Source organism: Trachypithecus francoisi, unplaced genomic scaffold (assembly GCF_009764315.1).
Source record: "Trachypithecus francoisi isolate TF-2019V2 unplaced genomic scaffold, Tfra_2.0 Lachesis_group4, whole genome shotgun sequence".
NCBI lineage: Eukaryota > Metazoa > Chordata > Mammalia > Primates > Cercopithecidae > Trachypithecus > Trachypithecus francoisi.
Window position 1 is genome coordinate 29,377,920 of NW_022681469.1, and position 18,644 is coordinate 29,396,563.

Below are 18,644 nucleotides of genomic sequence, written 5' to 3' on the forward strand. Positions count from 1 at the left end.
GGAAAATCGCTTGAATCTGGGAGGCGGAGGTTGCAGAGAGCTGAGATCACACCACTGCACTCCAGCCTGGGTGAAAGAGCGAGACTCCGTATCAAAAAAAGAAAGAGGAGTAGGAGAGGGCAAGAGAGGGGCAGAGTGAGACCCTATCTCTAATAAATAAATAAATACCTTTAAAATGAAAATTTGAAAAAATTATAATTTCTACAATAAACTAGTATATTTTATAAAGTCAGAGTTAAGAAGAATTCCTGAAACAAAATCCCAAAAAGATAAACCATAAGGTAAAAGATTAATAAATTTCACAATAATATAAATAAGAACCTTCATGAACAAAAACATAAAATAAATGGGGTGGACAACAAACTGGGAGAAAATAATTACATATTATTTTTATGTATGCATAAAAATGCATACTGCAACCTCCGCCTCCCAGATTACATAATATGTAATATTACATGTAATATTAAAATAATTACATATTATATATTATTGGGAAAGGAATGCAAAATATATATCAATAATTTTTACAAATTGATATGAAAAAAGACCAAAAAACTGAGTTGGAAAATGGGCAAAGGTATAAACAGGAAATAGGCAAATAAAGAAAATTGAGAAGTCAATAAAGATCGAAAATGGTGCTCTACTTTGTCTTACTGCACTGGCTGGAACCTCTTGCTCAAAAATGCAAATTAAACCAACACTGAGATGCCATTTCATACCTACCAGATTGGCAAAAATGAAAAAGACTGGTAACACCAATGGTGAGAATGAGAAGCAACAGGCATTACAGCACACTGCTTGTGGGGATGTAAATGAACACGACTTGGAAAGACATTTAGCAATATCTAGTAAAGTTGAAAATGGACATCTTTGGCTCTCCAATTCCCCTCCTGGGTATATCCTCCAGTAGTACTTTTCAAGCTACAGCTAGTGTGACTTTTCAGTGGCTCATGAGTGTTTTTTTTTTTTTTTTTTTTTTTTTTTGAGACAGAGTTTCACTCTTGTTGCCCAGGCTGGAATGCAATGGCACGATCTCGGCTCAACGCAACCTCCACCTCCCAGGTTCAAGCAATTCTCCTGCCTCAGCCTCCCTGGTAGCTGGGATTATAGGCATGTGCCACCATGCCCAGCTAATTTTGTATTTTTAGTAGAGGCGGGGTTTCTCCATGTTGGTCAGGCTGGTCTCGAACTCCCAACCTCAGGTGATCCACCCGCCTCGGCCTCCCAAAGTGCTGGGATTACAAGCATGAGCCACCGTGCCCAGTCGAGTGCACTTTTTTCTAATAAAATAGAACAGAGTAGAACATATCGCAGAGTATATAATTTGCAGTAGGGGTATTACCTCATTAAAAATTGTAGTTTTGGCTATATGTGTATTCATTTATTCTGGGTCACAATGTAAAATGTATTACTGTGGTACATTGTCAAAATAGAAAAAATTACAAACAACCTGAGTATCTACCAATATATGAAATATTCAGGCTGGATGCCGTGGCTCACGCCTGTTAATCCCAACACTTTGGGAGGCTGGGGTGGGTGGATCACTTGAGGTTCAAGACCAGCATGGCCAACATGGTAAAACCCCATCTCTACTAAAAATACAAAAATTAACCAGGCATGGTGGTGTGTGCCTGTAGTTCCAGCTACTCCAGGTTGAGGCAGGATAATTGCTTGAACCCAAGAGGCAGAGGTTGCAGTGAGCCGAGACCACGCCACTGCACTCTAGCCGGGGCAGCAGAGTGAAACTCCATCTCAAAAAAACAACAACAACGGAGAAAGAAATATTCAGATAATGAATGGAACACCAAATAACAGTTAAAATAAAAACAGCCACATTATCAACATGAGTGAATCTCAGAAAAATGTTGAATGAGATAAACATATTACAGAAACATAGTATCAGAGTGATACCATTAATATAAAATTTAACACATGCAAAACAATGCTAAGTATTGTTTAATCATACAGACACATAACAGCAAATATAGACAAATGCAAGAGAATGACAAAGACCAAATCTAGAATACTGGTTACCCCAGTGGAGGGAGGGAGGGAAGGGAGCAGGATTTAAAAGAGTTCCACCGAGAATTTCAACCACATCTGTACTTTTTATTTCTTTTCTTTTTTTTTTTTTTTTTTTTGAGACGGAGTCTCGCTCTGTCGCCCAGGCTGGAGTGCAGTGGCGCGATCTCAGCTCACTGCAAGCTCTGCCTTCCGGGTTCAAGCCATTCTCCTGCCTCAGCTTCCTGAATAGCTGGGACTACAGGCACCCGCCACCACGCCTGGCTAATTTTTTTGTATTTTTAGTAGACGGGGTTTCATCGTGTTAGCCAGGATGGTCTCGATCTCCTGACCTTGTGATCCGCCCGCCTCGGCCTCCCAAAGTGCTGGGATTACAGGCATGAGCCATCGCACCCGGCCTGTACTTTTTATTTCTTAAAAAACATTTGATGCGAACATGTGAAAGCAGCAATAACTGAAAAGCTGGGCAGTGGGTGCACATGCGTTCGTTACGCCGACCTTGATACTTCTCTATATGATTCAAATATTCAAGTATTTTCTACTTGCTGGACAATTTACCAAAACTATCACTCTCAAGATACTAATTATGTCTATAGACCATGTGAATCTTTCTCCACTTCTTTATTACCCTATCTCTTATCACTTCAAAGAAAATGAAATAATAAATCCAATTTTGTTTAAAAAGAAGTCCTCTAGGGCTAGGTCCAGTGGCTCACGTCTGTAATCCCAACACTTTGGGAGGCCAAGGCAGGAGGATCGCTTGAGCCTCGGAGTTCAAGACCAGCCCTGGGCAACATGGCAAAACAGCATGTCTGCAAAAAATTTAAAAATTAGCTGGGCATGGTGGCGTGCACCTGTCCAGGAGTCTGAGGTGAGAGGATCACCTGAGTCCAAGGAGGTTGAGGCTGCAGTAAGTCATGATTGTACCACTGCACTCCTGTCTGGGCAACAGAGTGAAACCCTGTCTCAAAAAACAACAACAAAAACCAACATACTGGTGATTGATACTAAAAGAGGTCAACCAACTTGAGATACTGTTGTTTTATTACTTGAAGATTTCATTTAGTTGCACTACTTATAGACTTTTTTTTTTTTCTTGAAAATCAACAATAATCAGGGGCTGTCTGTGCTGCAGAGAATTAGAAGTGTTTCTGAGGGGCAACACAATATAGTAAATGGTCATTTTACCTTTTCTGGGTCACCTTTCAGATATGATGAATGCTACAGACTAGCTCCTCAGAAAAATTCCCAAGCTGGTTAAGTAGAGTTGGGATTCCAACCCAGGAAGCCTGATTCCAGAGTCTGGGCAGGTAAGCACTGTGCTCTGCTGCCTCTCCAAATTCCTTACCACACACAGCCCCTAGGCCCTGGGTGGTCTGACTCATGCCTGCCTCACAAGGCTCCAACCACACTGGCCTCCTTCCCATTTCCCATCTGCAAGTCCTTGCTTTCAGTGTTTCTCAGTCTGAAATGCACTTCCCTTTGCTGACACCTAACTGCCTGTCAGTCACAACCTGCCTCCTCAGAGAAGCCTTCCCAGACCACCCAAACTAGCAGCAATCTGCTGTCCTTCTCTCTCCATTACCTTCCCTCATTATTTTATTCAGAAGATCCAATGCTTTCTCAAACTATTTTACTTTATTATTGGTAGCCCTCTCCCACCACTGGATGAAAGCTCCTTCAGAAACAAACTCTTTTTCTTCCCCCAATAAGCCTTTTGCACTCCTAAGAAGCAAACTCTTGCCTGCCTTGTTCATAGCATCTACATAGGCTACATATATGTACTATACATTATAATTCCTCAATAATTGAAAATTAAATGATCAAATGGTAAGTCATTTCTACCAGCTGTGTTTCACTTTCCGCATGTGCCACACAAAGGAGTCAAATTAAAGTCTTTTCCTGGTCTTAACACTATGACAAAGCAGTGCAGTAATACAGCAAAGCCATGTCTCAAAAGCATCTTCCTTCATAGAAAAGCAGTGGACCTGGATTCATGATGTTAAGATGCCCTCTGCTGGAACACATGAGCATTTCACAAAACATATTTTACAAACATTTCATGTGTTTTGCCACTAAGACTTATTTTTAAATTCACCACTCCAGTAATACACAGTGGACAGTAACTGACAGTAATAAGGGTGTTCGTCATTGCATCTGTCTTCCTCTTCTTAAATACAGCATATATTCAAAACATGTAGTATTTTGGCCACTCTTCATCATTAATTTCTTGTCCAGCTTTTCTAAATACCTTCTAAGATCAATATTTAATATCATACCCATTCAGGCATGGTTTATATGAAGTCTTTTCACCATGGTGCTAAATGTTCAATGTAAATAGGAAAGTGAATGATATAAAATGTAGCCCAGCTTTAAGTAATTTAGTAGCCCAGAAAATCTCAAAACCTTAAATTGGATTAAGATGATCCAGGATTGCTAGTGCCCTCAGGCATCTGGCAGAAGCAAACAAAAATCCTCTCTAGAGGAAGATAACATTATACTAGACCCCAAATTATTTCTAGAAATAATTTTCCATACACAGCATCCAGCATTCATTGAAATATAACAGTACACCAAGAAAACAGCCAACGTGAACAAGAAATGACATTAACAACATGTAACAGAAACAGACTCATTGGGACTTGAGAGAGAATTACCAGGTAAATTATAAAATTATTTGCTTAAAAGAAATTTTTTTCCACTATTGGAAACTGTTCAGTGAAAATCTGGGAGGAAAAACACACACACACACACACACACACACACACACACACACACACTAGAAATTCTAAAACTGGAGGGAAAAAAACGGTTAGTTTTGGTTAAACTACTAACAATTACCAAAATTAATAAGTCAATGAACAGATTTAAAAGCACCTTAATAAATAAAGAAAAAACAAAGAAAAGAGAACATAAAAAAAGCACCTTAAACACTGCTGATATGGTTTGGCCATGTCCCCACCCAAATCTCATCTTGAATTGTACTCTCATAATTCCCACATGTTGTGGGAGGAACCTGGTGGGAGGTAACTGAATCAGGAGGGCAAGTCTTTCCAGTGCTGTTCTTGTGATAGTGAGTAAGTCTCATGAGATCTAGGGGTTTAAAAAAGAGGAATTCCCCTGCACAAGCTCTCTCTTTGCCTGCTGTTATCCATGTAAGACATGACTTGCTCCTCCTTGCCTTCTGCCATGATTGTGAGGTCTCCCCAGCCACATAGATCTGTGAGTCCAATGAAACCTCTTTTTCATCCGTCTTGAGTATGTTTTTATCAGCAGTGTGAAAATGGACTAATACAGTAAATTGGTGCCAGGAATGGGGTGCTGCTGAAAAGATACCTAAAAATGTGGAAGCGACTTTGGAACAGGCAGGGGTTCAAACAGTTTGGAGGGCTCAGTATAAGACAGGAAAATGTGGGAAAGTTTGGAACTTCCTAGAGACTTATTGAATGGCTTTGCCCAAAATGCTGATAGTGATATGGACAATAAAGTCCAGGTTGATGTGGTCTCAGGTGGAAATGAGAAACTTGTTGGGAACTGGAACAAAGGTGACTCTTGTTATTTTCAGCAAAGAGACTGGTGGCATTTTGCCCCTGCCCTAGAGATATGTGGAACTTTGAACTTGAGAGAGACGATTTAGGGTATCTGGCAGAAGAAATTTCTAAGCAGCAAAGCATTCAAGAGGTGACTTGGGTGCTGTTAAAGGCATTCAGTTTTATAAGGGAAGGAAAACATGAAAGTTCAGAAAATTTGCAGCCTGACAATGCAATAGAAAAGAAAATCCTATTTTCTGAGGAGAAATTCAAGCTGGCTGCAGAAATTTGCATAAGTAACAGGGAGATGAATGTTAATCCCCAAGACAATGGAAAAAATGTCTCCAGAGCATGTCAGAGGTCTTCATGGCAGCCCCTCCCACCACAGGCCTGGATACCTAGGAGGTTTCAAGGGCTGGGCCCAGGGTCCCTGTGCTGCGTGCAGCCTAGGGGCTTGGTGCCTTGCATCCTAGCTGCTCAGCTGTGGCTGAAAGGGGCCAACACAGAGCTCGGGCCATGGCTTCAGGGGCTGCAAGCCCCAAGTCTTGGCAGCTTCCACAAAGGTGTTGAGCCTGCAAGTGTACAGAAGTCAAGGACTGGAGTTTAGGAACCTATGCCTGGATTTCAGAGATGTATGAAAATGCCTGGATATCCAGGGCAGAAGTTTGCTGCAGGGGTGGGGCCCTCATGGAGAACCTCTGCTATGGCAGTGTGGAAGGGAAATGTGGGGTTGGATTGGAGACCCCACACAGAGTCCCTAGTGGAGCTGTGAGAAGAGGGCCACTGTCCTCCAGCCCCCAGAACGGTAGATCCACCGGCAGCTTGCATTGTTTGCCTGGAAAAGCCACACACATTCAACACCAGCCCATGAAAGTAGCTGGGAGGGAGGCTGTACCCTGCAAAGCTACAGGGGGCAGAGCTGTCCAAGACCATGGGACCCCACCTCTTGCATCAGCATGACCTGGATGTGAGACATGGAATCAAAGGAGATCATTTTGGAGCTTTAAGATTTGACTGCCCTGCTGGATTCTGGACTTGCATGGGGCCTGTAGCCCTTTTGTTTGGCCAATTTCTCCTATTTGGAATGGCTGTATTTATCCAATCCCTGTACCCCCACTGCCATCTAGGAAGTAACTAACTTGCTTTTGATTTTACAGGCTCATAGGCAGAAGGGACTTGCCTTGTCTCAGATGAGACTTTGACTGTGACTTTTAAGTTAATGCTGAAATGAGTTAAGACTTTGGGGGACTGTTGGGAAGGCATGATTGGTTTTGAAATGTGAGGACATGAAATTTAGGAGGCGCCAGGGGTGGAATGATATGGTTTGGCTCTATGTCCCCACTCAAACCTCATCTTGAATTGTACTCCCATAATTCCCACATGTTGTGGGAAGGACCAAGTGGGAGGTAATTGAATCATGGGGGCAGATCTTTCCCATGCTGTTCTTGTGATAGTGAATAAGTCTCACAAGATCTGATGGTTTTAAAAGGAGGAGTTCCCCTGCACAAGCTCTCTCTCTTTTTGCCTGCTGCCATCCATGCAAGACGTGACTTGCTCTTCCTTGCCTTCCACCATGATTGTGAGGCCTCCCCAGCCAGGTGGAACTGTAAGTTCATTAAAACCTCTTTCTTCCCAGTCATGGGTATCTCTTATCAGCAGCGTGAAAACGGACTAACACAATAACTAAAGAAGAAAATCACAAGTTGAAAGACAGAAGAAACTACACAGAAAGATGATACATACAGAACAGATAGTAAGAGACATACAAGTGAGGAAGACTAACATAAGTAACTGGAGCCATGGAATGAAAAGAGATGGAACTCAGCAGAAGCAAAATCTAGTGGCTAAAATGTCCCAGAATTGATGACATTGGTCCACATAGTCAAGATGTACAAAAAAATCCTAAACAGAATAAATAAATAGAAATCAGAGCCAAATACATCACAAAAACTAAAGAGAAAAATCAGTTGGGTGGGGAGAGGGGGCAGGCTATGTGGGAGATAATCTTTGAAAGACTAGCAGTTAGAATGAAATAGCTGAATTCTCAATAGCAACAATGGAATCCAGAAGACAGTGGAACAGTACCGTTCAACATGAGGAAAGAACAACCACCAAGCTAGAATTCCATACTCAGTGAAAACATCCTTCAAGGTTGAAGTTTAAGTAAAAACATTCATAGACAAGCAAAAATAGAACTTGCTACTAGCAGACCCATGTTAACGCAAATACTAAATGGTGTTTTTAGGCGGAAGAAAAACCATCTCAGGACACCAGTTGGAGATGCAGGAAAAAAAAAAAAGAATATTATTTATTAAATAAAAATATTGGCCGGGCGCAGTGGCTCAAGCCTGTAATCCCAGCACTTTGGGAGGCCGAGACGGGTGGATCACGAGGTCAGGAGATCGAGACCATCCTGGCTAACACGGTGAAACCCCGTCTCTACTAAAAAATACAACCAACTAGCCGGGCGAGGTGGCGGGCGCCTGTAGTCCCAGCTACTCGGGAGGCTGAGGCAGGAGAGTGGCGTAAACCTGGGAGGCGGAGCTTGCAGTGAGCTGAGATCCGGCCACTGCACTCCAGCCTGGGCGACAGAGCTAGACTCCGCCTCAAAAAAAAAAAAAAAAAAAAAATTGTTGGCTGAATGCAGTGGCTCAAGCCTATAATCCCAGCACTCTGGGAGGCCAAGGTGGGTGGATCACCTGAGGTCAGGAGTTCAAGACCCGCCTGGCCAACAGGGTGAAACTCCATCTCTACTAAAAACACAAAAATTAGCTGGGCATGGTGGCACACACCTGTAATCCAGCTACTTGGGAGGCTGAGACAGGAGAGTTGCTCCAACCCAGGAGGCAGAGGTTGCAGTGAGCCAAGATTGTGCCACTGCCCTCCAGCCTGGGTGACAGGGTGAGACTCCATCTCAAAAAAAAAAAAAAAAAAAAAAATTGTCTTGTGGTGTTTGAAATACAGTTGTCCCTTCAAACCCTCGTGAAATTGGTTCCAGCATCTTGATGTGCAGATGCTCAAGTCCCTGAAATAAAATGGTGTAGCATTTGCACATAACCTATGCATGTCCTTCTGTATCATCTCTAGGTTACTAATGCTAATATTATAATACCTAATACAATGTAAATACTATATAAATAGTTGTTGTATTGGCCTTTTATTTGTATTATTTTTAATTGTTAGATTGTTACTTTTAATTTTTTTTCCTAATACTTTTGATTCAAAATTGGTTGAATGTGCAGATGTGGAATCCACAGTAAAGACAGCCAACTGTATACCAAAGGACAATAACAGCATATAGGATGGGCGCATGAAATGCAAGTGTTCTAAGAAATTTGTATTATCCCTGTAGAGAGGTTAAAAGTTTCAAGTACATACAACTTTTTGCTTTTCCTTTTTTTTTGAGACGGAGTCTCGCTCTGTCACCCAGGCTGGAGTGCTGTGGCCGGATCTCAGCTCACTGCAAGCTCCGCCTCCCAGGTTCACGCCATTCTCCTGCCTCAGCCTCCCGGGTAGCTGGGATTACAGGCGCCGCCACCTCACCCGGCTAGTTTTTTGTATTTTTTAGTAGAGACGGGGTTTCACCGTGTTAGCCAGGATGGTCTTGATCTTCTGACCTCGTGATCCACCCGTCTCGGCCTCCCAAAGTGCTGGGATTACAGGCTTGAGCCACCGCGCCCGGCCTCCTTATTTTTTCAACTGGACACAAGGCTCTCACTCTGTTACTCAGGCTGTAGTGCAGTGGTGTAATCATAGCTCGCTGCACCCTCAAACACCTGGGCTCAAGCAATCAGTCATCCCACCACAGCCTCCCAAGTAGTTGGGACTAGGGAGCACATCACCACACCCAGCTAATTTTTTTTTTTTGGTAGAGATGGGATCGTACTACATTGCCCAAGCTGGTCTCAAACTCCTGGGCTAAAGTGATCCTCCCACCTTGGCCTCCCAAAGTGCTGGGATTACAGGTGTGAGCCACTGAGCCTAGTCAACGTAAGACATTGATAAATAAAGGATGTATGCTATAATTTCTACAAGTATTGATAATAGTAAAAGCTTATAACTTTCAAACTAACAAGAAAAGAAATGAAAAAATAGAAAATTTTCAATCACTACAAAAGAAAACGCCAAGAGAAAAGTAAACAGAACAGGTAGGGCAAAGAGAAAGCATATAGAAAAGAAGGTAAATTTAAATCTAAATATGTGTCAGTGATTGTTTAACGTAATTGGAATAAATGCTTCAGTTTAAAGCCAAAACACAGGCAGAATAGGTGAAAAAATAAAACCAAAGTCATAACACTGATAGTAAGTGATTCTAGACCTCAAGCCTCAGTACAACACAGGCTCAAGTTATAACCGCAAGGCTTAAAAAAGTTGTGATAAAAGCCAGGCATGGTAACTCACACCTGTAATCCCAGTAATTTAGGAGTCCGAGGCAGAAGGATCACCTGAGCCCAGGAGTTTGAGGCCGGTCTGCATAACACAGTGAGATTTCTGTCTCTACAAAATATACAAAAATGAGCCAGATGTGGTGGTACGCATCAGCAGTCCCAGCGACTCCGGACGCTGACTGCGATGGGAGGGTCACTTGAACCCGGAATATCAAGGCTGCAGTGAATCATGATTGTGCCACTGCACTCCAGCCTGGGCAACAGAGCAAGACACTGTCTCCAAAATAAATAAATAAATAAAAATTAAGGAAGAGCTTCTAATCCAAACAACATTACCTGCAGCAGCCAGATGAGCTGTCACCTCATCAGCTGCTGTGGAGTTGAGTATATCTGAGTCATCGTAAGAGGTGTCCTCGGGAGAAGAAGGCGAGTCTTCATCAGCACTCAGCATACTGTGCTCAGTGTAAGTAGCCACATGGACCTGCTGCACTTGCTGGGCCACCGCATGTGCTTCTATGGTAGCCATATGTTCGGTTTGGGTCACTCCGTGTTCCTCCATGAAGTTCTACTGTCAGACAAAAAAGAAAAAGAACAGGATTCAGTGTGTAATATAACACAATGCTTAAACTAAGAGATATTTTCTTCAAGATCAGAGGAACCTTGACAAACTTCCAATTTCGCGACTTACCACGCCATACCAAGTCATAGGAAATGGGAAACACCACTCAAGTGTGACATAAAAATGACAGAGTGGTGTTCCTTATGTGACACCATTTTGATGGAAATTCGCTGTACTAATTTTATACCTCAGATCACAAAACAACAGATACCCTTAATAATAAAAAGACATTCAAATATAACAATAAAAAGATACTCAAGATACCTCAGTGACTAGCATTTGACCTTGTGGACATAAAAACACTTAGTAAATAAGTGAAATACTTAACATTTTCTCTGTATGTCAAAGACAAGTGAGAGTCAACTTTTTTCCCAAAAATTGAAATTGGTCTTTCTCCTTATAAAACTGCTTCTTGAGGGCATGGCAGCACGTGCCTGTAGTCCCAGCACTTTGAGAGGCCCAGGCAGGTGGATCACCTGAGGTCAGCAGTTTGAGAGCAGCCTGGCCAACATGGCAAAACCCTGTCTCTATTAAAAATACAAAAAAATTAGCCGGACGTGGTGGCGGGCGCCTGTAATCCCAGCTACTTGGGAGGCTGAGGCAGGAGAAGTACTTGAACCCGGGAAGTAGAGGTTGCAGTGAGCCAAGGTTGTGCCATTGTACTCCAGCCTGGGCAACAGAGCAAGACTCGGTCTCAAAAACAAACAAACCCCCTACCCCTCAAAAAAACAAAAAACTGTGCTTCCTTTAAACCCCAGAATGATACAGTAATTTATAAAGCAGTAAACTTAAAAGTTGGCTCTTCTATCACACTTATAATCTCCACTCCTCCCCACCCCAGAAGTTCATTATTTTTGAAAAATAAATTTGGAGCATACATACATAGATTTAAAATAAAAACAGGTTCATATTATACATATTGTCTTTTTCATATTACAATATATCTGGACATTGTTGCATGTCAAAACATACAGATCTACCATATCTTTTTCAAAGAGCTGCATACTTTATTATATCCATGTGTCATAATTTATATAACCAGTCACCTGCTCATCAAATATGCTTCCAAGTTTTTGCTGTTATAAAATAAACATCAATGCAGTATAAAATTTGTCCTTGTATATAAAATTTTATATATTAGTTCCTCAAAAAAAATCAAAAATAGAACTACCATATGATCCAGTTATTCCACTTCTGGATATATATACCCAGAAAAAACTGAAAGTAGGATCTTGAACAGACATCTGTACACCCATGTTCATAGCAGCTTTATTCACAACAGCCAAAACATGGAAGCAACCCAAGTGACCACTGATGAATGCATGGGTTAAAAAAAAAAGTGGTATACACGTACCACCTATTACTTAAAAAGGAAGAAAACGCTGATTAGAAAGAGGGAAATTTCCTCAACCTGATAAAGAACAGCTACAAAAAACCTACTATTAACATCATACTTAGTTGTGAAAAACTAGAAGCTTTCCCATTAAGATTACGAAGAAGGCTGGGCGAGGTGGCTCACACCTGTAATCCCAGCACTTTGGGAGGCCAAGGGAGGTGGATCACCTGAAGTAAGGGAGTTAGGGACCAGCCTGGCCAACATGGAAAATATACTAAATATACTGTCTCTACTAAAAATACACAAATTAGCCAGGCGAGGGGGTACACATCTGTAATCCCAGCTACTCAGGAGGCTGAGGCAGGAGAATTGCTTGAACCTAGGAGGCAGAGGTTGCAGTGAGCTGAGATCATGCCACTACACTACACTCCAGCCTGGGTGACACAGCAATGGCGGGACTCTGTCTCAAAAAAAAAAGGTCAGGAAGAAGACAAGGAAATCGCCTCTCACCACTTCTTTTTAACATTGTACTGGAAGTCCTAACCAATGCAATAAGATTTTTAAAAAAGAAATAAAGGGTACCCTGATTGGGAAGGAAGAAATAGAACTGTCTTTCTTCATAGATGACATGGTTGTTGATGTAGAAAATCCAAAATAATCAATAAAAAAAACTCCTGGAACTAGTAAGTAATTACAGCAAGGTTGCAGGGACAAGGTTAATTGTTTTTCTATATACTAGAAATGAATAAGTGGAATCTGAAATTAAATTAAAAACACAATACCATTTACATTTGTACCACCAAAAAGTGAAATACTAAGTAAGGTATAAATCTAACAAAATATATACAAGATGTATATGAAAACAAATACAAAACTCTGATCAAAGTAATCAAATAAAAACTAAATAGAGATATTCCATGTTCATGGATAGAAAGACACAATACTGTCAAGATGTCAGTTCTTCCAACCTCATCTCTAGATTCAACATTGTCCCAATCAAAATCCCAGCAAGTTATTTTGTGGATATCAACAAACTGACACTAAAGTTTACATGGAGAGGCAAGAGACCCAGAACAGCCAAAAAAAATATTGAAATAACACAATCAGAAGACTGATACCACACAACTTTAAGACTTACCATAAACCGACAGTAATCAAGACAGTCTGGTATTGGTGAAACAACAGAGAAATAGACCAATGTAACAGAAGGGAGAGTCCAGAAATAGACCCACATAAATACAGCCAGCTGATCTCTGAGAAAGGAGCAAAGGCAATACATTAGTTTGGCAAAATTAGTCTTTTCAATGAATGGTGCTGGAACAAGTGAACAATCACACAACAACAACAACAAAAAAGAAATCTAGACACAGACCTTACACCCTTCACAAGAACTAATACACAATGGATCATAAACCTAAATGTAAAATGCAAAACCATAAAACTCCTAGAAGATAACATAGGAGAAAATCTAGTTGACCTTGGGTATGGCAATGACTTTTAAGATACAATGCCAAAGGCACAATCCATAAAAGCAAAAATCGATAAGCTGGACTCCATTAAAACAAGAAACTTCTGCCCTGTGAAAGACACTGCCAAAAGAATCAGAAGACAGGATATAGATAGGGAGGAAATGTTTGTAAAAGATGAATCAGAAGGATTGTTATCCAAAATAAGGAATTCTTAAAACTCAACAATAAGAAAATGAACCCGATTTAAAAAGGGCAAAACACCTGAAGAGATCTCACCAAAGAAGATACATAGATGGTACATAAGCATATGAAAAGATGCTCAACATCATATGTCATGGGAGAATTACAAATTAAAACAATAAGATATCACCACACATCTATTTAAATATCGAAAACTCAAAAGATTGACAACACCAAATGCTGTTGAGGATATGGAGCAACAGGAACTCTCATTCATTGCTGGTGGGAATGCAACATAGTACAGCCACTTTGGAAGACAGTGTGGCAGTCTGTTATAAAAGTAAACGTACTCTTACCATACAATCCAGCCATTACACTGCTTTGTATTTACCCAAGGGAGTTGAAAACTTACATCCACATAAAAACCTGCACATGGATGTTTATAATTTTATTCATAATTGACCAAACTTGGAAGCACCAAAATGTCCTTCCGTAGGTGAATGGATAAACTGTGGTACATCCAGACAATAGGATATCATTCAGCACTAAAAAGAAATGAGCTTTCAAGCTATGAGAAAATGTAGAAGAAGCTTAAATGCATATTGCTAAGTGAAAAAAGCCAATATGAAAACGCTATACACTTATGATTCCAATCACATGGCCTTCTGGAAAAGCAAAACTATGGGGATGGTAAAAAGATTAGAGGTTACCAAGGATTAGGGGGAAGTGAGGGATGAACAGGCAGAGCACAGAGGATTTTCAGGGCAGTGAAACTACTCTATATGATAAAATAATGGTGGATATGGGTATACATTTGTTCAAATACATAGAACGTAAAATACCATGAAGGAACCCTAATGTAAACTATGGACTTCGGGTAATAACGATGTGCCAATGTGGGCTCAACAATTGGAACCAAATGTACCACTCTGGTGCAGGATGTTGATAGTGGGGGAGCTGTACAAGTGTAAGGGAGAGAAGTATAGGGGAATTATCTGTATCTTCCACTCAATTTTGCTGTGAACTTAAAACTGCTCCAAAAAATAGTCTTATTTAAAATCAGTTTTTTAAAAAAGGAAATTCTGACTCATGCTACAACATGGATCAACCTCGAGGATATTCTGCTCAGTGAAATGAGCCAGCCACAAAAAAGAACAAATACTGTATGATTCTACTTATATGAGGCACCTAGAGTAGTCAAATTCATAGAGACAGAAAGTAGACTAGTAGTTGCCAGGGGCTGGGAGAACAGAGTTTCAGTTCTGCAAGATAAAGACTTCTGGAGATTGGCTGCACAACAGTGTGAATGTACTTAACACTACTGAACCTTATGCCTAAAAATGATTATGATGGTAAATTTATTGTTATGTATATTTTACAACTAACTTTTAAAAATCACCCTACATACCAGTGTAATTTCTGTGCAAAGAAGTGACTAATCTAGCCGGGCGCAGTGGCTCACACCTGTAATCCCAGCACTTTGGAAGGCCAAGGCAGGCAGATGACGAGGTCAGGAGATCAAGACTATCCTGGCTAGCATGGTGAAACCCCATCTCTACTAAAAAAATACAAAAAATTTGCTAAGCATGGTGGCGGGCGCCTGTAGTCCCAGCTACTCAGGAGGCTGAGGCATGAGATTGGCGTGAACCCGGGAGGCAGAGCTTGCAGCGAGCTGAGATGCACCACTGCACTCTAGCCTGGGCGACAGAGCAAGACTCTGTCGCAAAAAAATAAATAAACAAATAAAAATAAATTTAAAAAAAAGAAGTGACTAATCTTACAGTAGAATAATATAACCAGCCTGTATTATCTTTATTAAAAATTTTGTATACTATTTGATGATTATTTTAAAAAATAAATTATTTTAAGAATAATAAACTCTTGAAAGTAAATTGCTGGGTCAAAAGGCATACATATTTCAAATTTTGATGTATATTGAAAAGTTGAGTGCTTTAGTTGTACAGTAACACTAATACAAATGTACTCTACTTGTATTAATACAAACGCACACAAACATATACACGCATTTAAAATTTGACTATCATGTAACAGTATATAGCACTATACATCTGGAGTTTACCAAAAAATCTCAAACATATAGATATAGAAATATGACCTCTATGGCTACATGTAAAAAGAACGTAATTATTTATTTATGTAAAATATTTATCTTATTTTGTCCTACTCTATTATAGAAGCCTTTCTCCATCTTGAGATCTTTTGATTCTAAAATCCTTTGATCCTCTGAGTAACTGCTCTCTTAAACTAATCCTGCTATGTCTTTATTCTTTAGGTGATTTGTTTCTATGTAGATAACCAAATTTTCAGTTTTCTGAGGTCTTTGAAAACATGGTAAAATGTGAACATTTGGAAAATCTGGGTAAAGGATACATGAGAATTCTTTGTACAATTCTTGCAACTCTTTCCAAAGTCTGATGTTATGGCAAAATTAGAAAAGAATGTTTAAGCTACCTGATAAGCTACCCTTCCATATCCTGTTTTATGTGAGTTTCAGAATATCCAAGGGAATATATCCTAGCCCCCAGATTTGTACTAATCTAAAACAATTTCACACACTAAGTCACACAATTAAATATATATGAGAGAAAGAGACCATTAAAAATGCTATTTTTCCATCCATTTCACTGTTCTTTGAGACAAACTGCTTAGGGCATTTTAGAATTCTGGGTACTTCAAAATTATTTTTAAATGATTTGGGATTAGATGGCACCTAACTGCTTTTCAAAGGGATTTGTAGGCTATGCACTTGGCATAATGGATTTCAGTTATTTGCTCCAGAATGCAGTGCACAGCATGAATCAATAGGGCTGTCTGCTTCGCAGGCTTGCCATTTCTGCCTGGAGCCTCATCTCTTTCCACCTCTCTCCCTATCCCATTCTTTGGCCTCTCTAACCAATTTTTTTTTTTTTTTTTGAGACAGAGTCTCACTCTGTTGCCCAGGCTGGAGGGCAGTGGTGTGATCTTGGCTCACTGCAACCTCCACCAACCTGGGTTCAAGCAATTCTCGTGCCTCAGCCTCCCAAGTAGCTAGGATTACAGGTGCACCACCAAGCCCAGCTGATTTTTGTATTTTTAGCAGAGATGGGGTTTTACCATATTGGCCAGGCTGGTCTCGAACTCTTGACCTCAGGTGATCCACCTACCTCAGTCTCCCAAAGTGCTAGGATTACAGGCATGAGCCACCACGCCCGGCCTCTCTAACCATTTTTATTCAGTACACTCTATGAAAAGCAAAGGCAAAGGTATTTCTGACTTCTTTTAACTAGAATGGGATACTTATGAATGATACAGTGTTTCCATAAAATCATAAAGGAAGCAGGCTGGTTAATGCCAGATATGACTGATATGTCATATGACATATTGCTGGACATCATCAGACCCCACTCTCCCAAGTCAATTTAGTGAAGCATTTTAGCATTCCTCCATGAGGAGTTAGATTCCCTGGATAGCTGAAGTGATGCGAACTGTCAATAGGTAAAAACATATTAAATATTCTCCATTTTATAAAACAGCACAGTCTATCACCAAGATATCCAGAACCCCTGGACAAGTTACTTAATCTCTAAGCTACAATACTATCTTTTTTTTTTCTTTTTTCTTTCTTTCTTTTTTTTTTTTTTTTTTTGAGACGGAGTCTCGCTCTGTAGCCCAGGCTGGAGTGCAGTGGCCGGATCTCAGCTCACTGCAAGCTCCGCCTCCCGGGTTTATGCCATTCTCCTGCCTCAGCCTCCCGAGTAGCTGGGACTACAGGCGCCCGCCACCTCGCCCAGCTAGTTTTTTGTATTTTTTAGTAGATACGGGGTTTCACTGTATTAGCCAGGATGGTCTCGATCTCCTGACCTCGTGATCCACCCGTCTCGGCCTCCCAAAGTGCTGGGATTACAGGCTTGAGCCACCGCGCCCGGCCTCTATCTTTTTTTTTTCTAATGAAAAAAAAAATGACTACCTATTCTCAAAAGGATGATATGAGGATTAAATGAGATAATCCAAATAAAGTCGGGAATACAGTGACCAGCAGTAAGTGCCCGACATTAATGATGATGATGATGCCAGAATCTGTGTCTTCCTGATTCTATCCTTCTTGACTCATTCCTTGACTAGTCTCACAAGCACTGGGCCTCAATTTCTTCATTTCTAAATTAGACAGTCATCTCTGAGGATCGTTTTCTTAACTGTGTATAAGAGACTGAATCAGGCATCTAAAAAAGCCCTATGTTAACTCCAGCAACTGAAATACTGTTCTCCTAGACATAAAATAAGGGAAACTATAGGAAACCAAGGCCCCTAGCACAATTTCACAAAACAGTGCACAAAATGAAGAGGCAGCAGATGGACCTGAGAGTGATTCCTCTGAACTGATATAAAAAGTAAGATGAAAGCGCTGGCAACACATAATGACCTGTGACCCAATACCACATTCAAATAAAACAGCATATATATCACCCAGAGCCAGTGGTGTTCAGCAGATTAGTCAATACTTCATTTAAAAAAAAAAGAAAAAAGAAAAAAATTCCCCCAAACAATAACTTAACATGGTAACAATTTTACTAAAACCTTTCTTACCCTGCATCATTACCTGGGGTGCAATATATCCTATATCTAAAGATCCTTCTTGGCCAGACACAGCGGCTCACACTCGTAATCCCAGCACTTTGGGAGGCCGAGGTGGGAGGATCACTTACGTCCAGGAGTTCGAGACAAGCCTGGGCAATGTAGGGAGACCCCGTCTTTACAAAAAATGAAAAATTAGCTGGGCATGATGGCACGTGCCTATAGCCCAGCTACTCAGGAGGCTAAGGCAAGAGGATTGCTTGAGCCTGGAAGGACAAGGCTTCAGTGAGCCAAGATTGCACCACTGCACTCTATGTGAGTGACAGAGTGAGACCCTGTCTCTTAAAAAAAAATTAAATTAAGAAGTCCTTCTTTATTATATAAACTACAAGAGGTTGGGGTAGGGGTAATCTGGTACAGAAGAGTTCCTACTTTTGTCTCTCTAGGCCAGTATAGGTGGGTTAGTGGAAGAAAACACAGAAAAAGATTGTCTTGGTCCAGAGCACCCTGGTACTTGTAGTCAGTAAT

The 18,644-nt window shown here is 40.7% G+C and overlaps 1 protein-coding gene across 12 annotated transcripts in view; it reads right to left on the minus strand.

The window, feature by feature from the left end:
• Positions 1 to 18,644, minus strand: part of NRF1 (nuclear respiratory factor 1) — a 151,039-nt gene that overhangs the window by 92,765 nt on the left and 39,630 nt on the right. For 8 of the 12 annotated variants that reach the window (XM_033194516.1, XM_033194517.1, XM_033194510.1 and 5 more), the window contains one exon: positions 10,277 to 10,508. In XM_033194516.1, the coding sequence (XP_033050407.1) occupies positions 10,277 to 10,499 (223 nt within the window). In that variant the 5' untranslated portion in view covers positions 10,500 to 10,508. The remainder of the gene's footprint in view (positions 1 to 10,276; positions 10,509 to 18,644) is intronic. The other 4 variants (XM_033194515.1, XM_033194519.1, XM_033194511.1 and 1 more) reach the window with 1 other exon arrangement.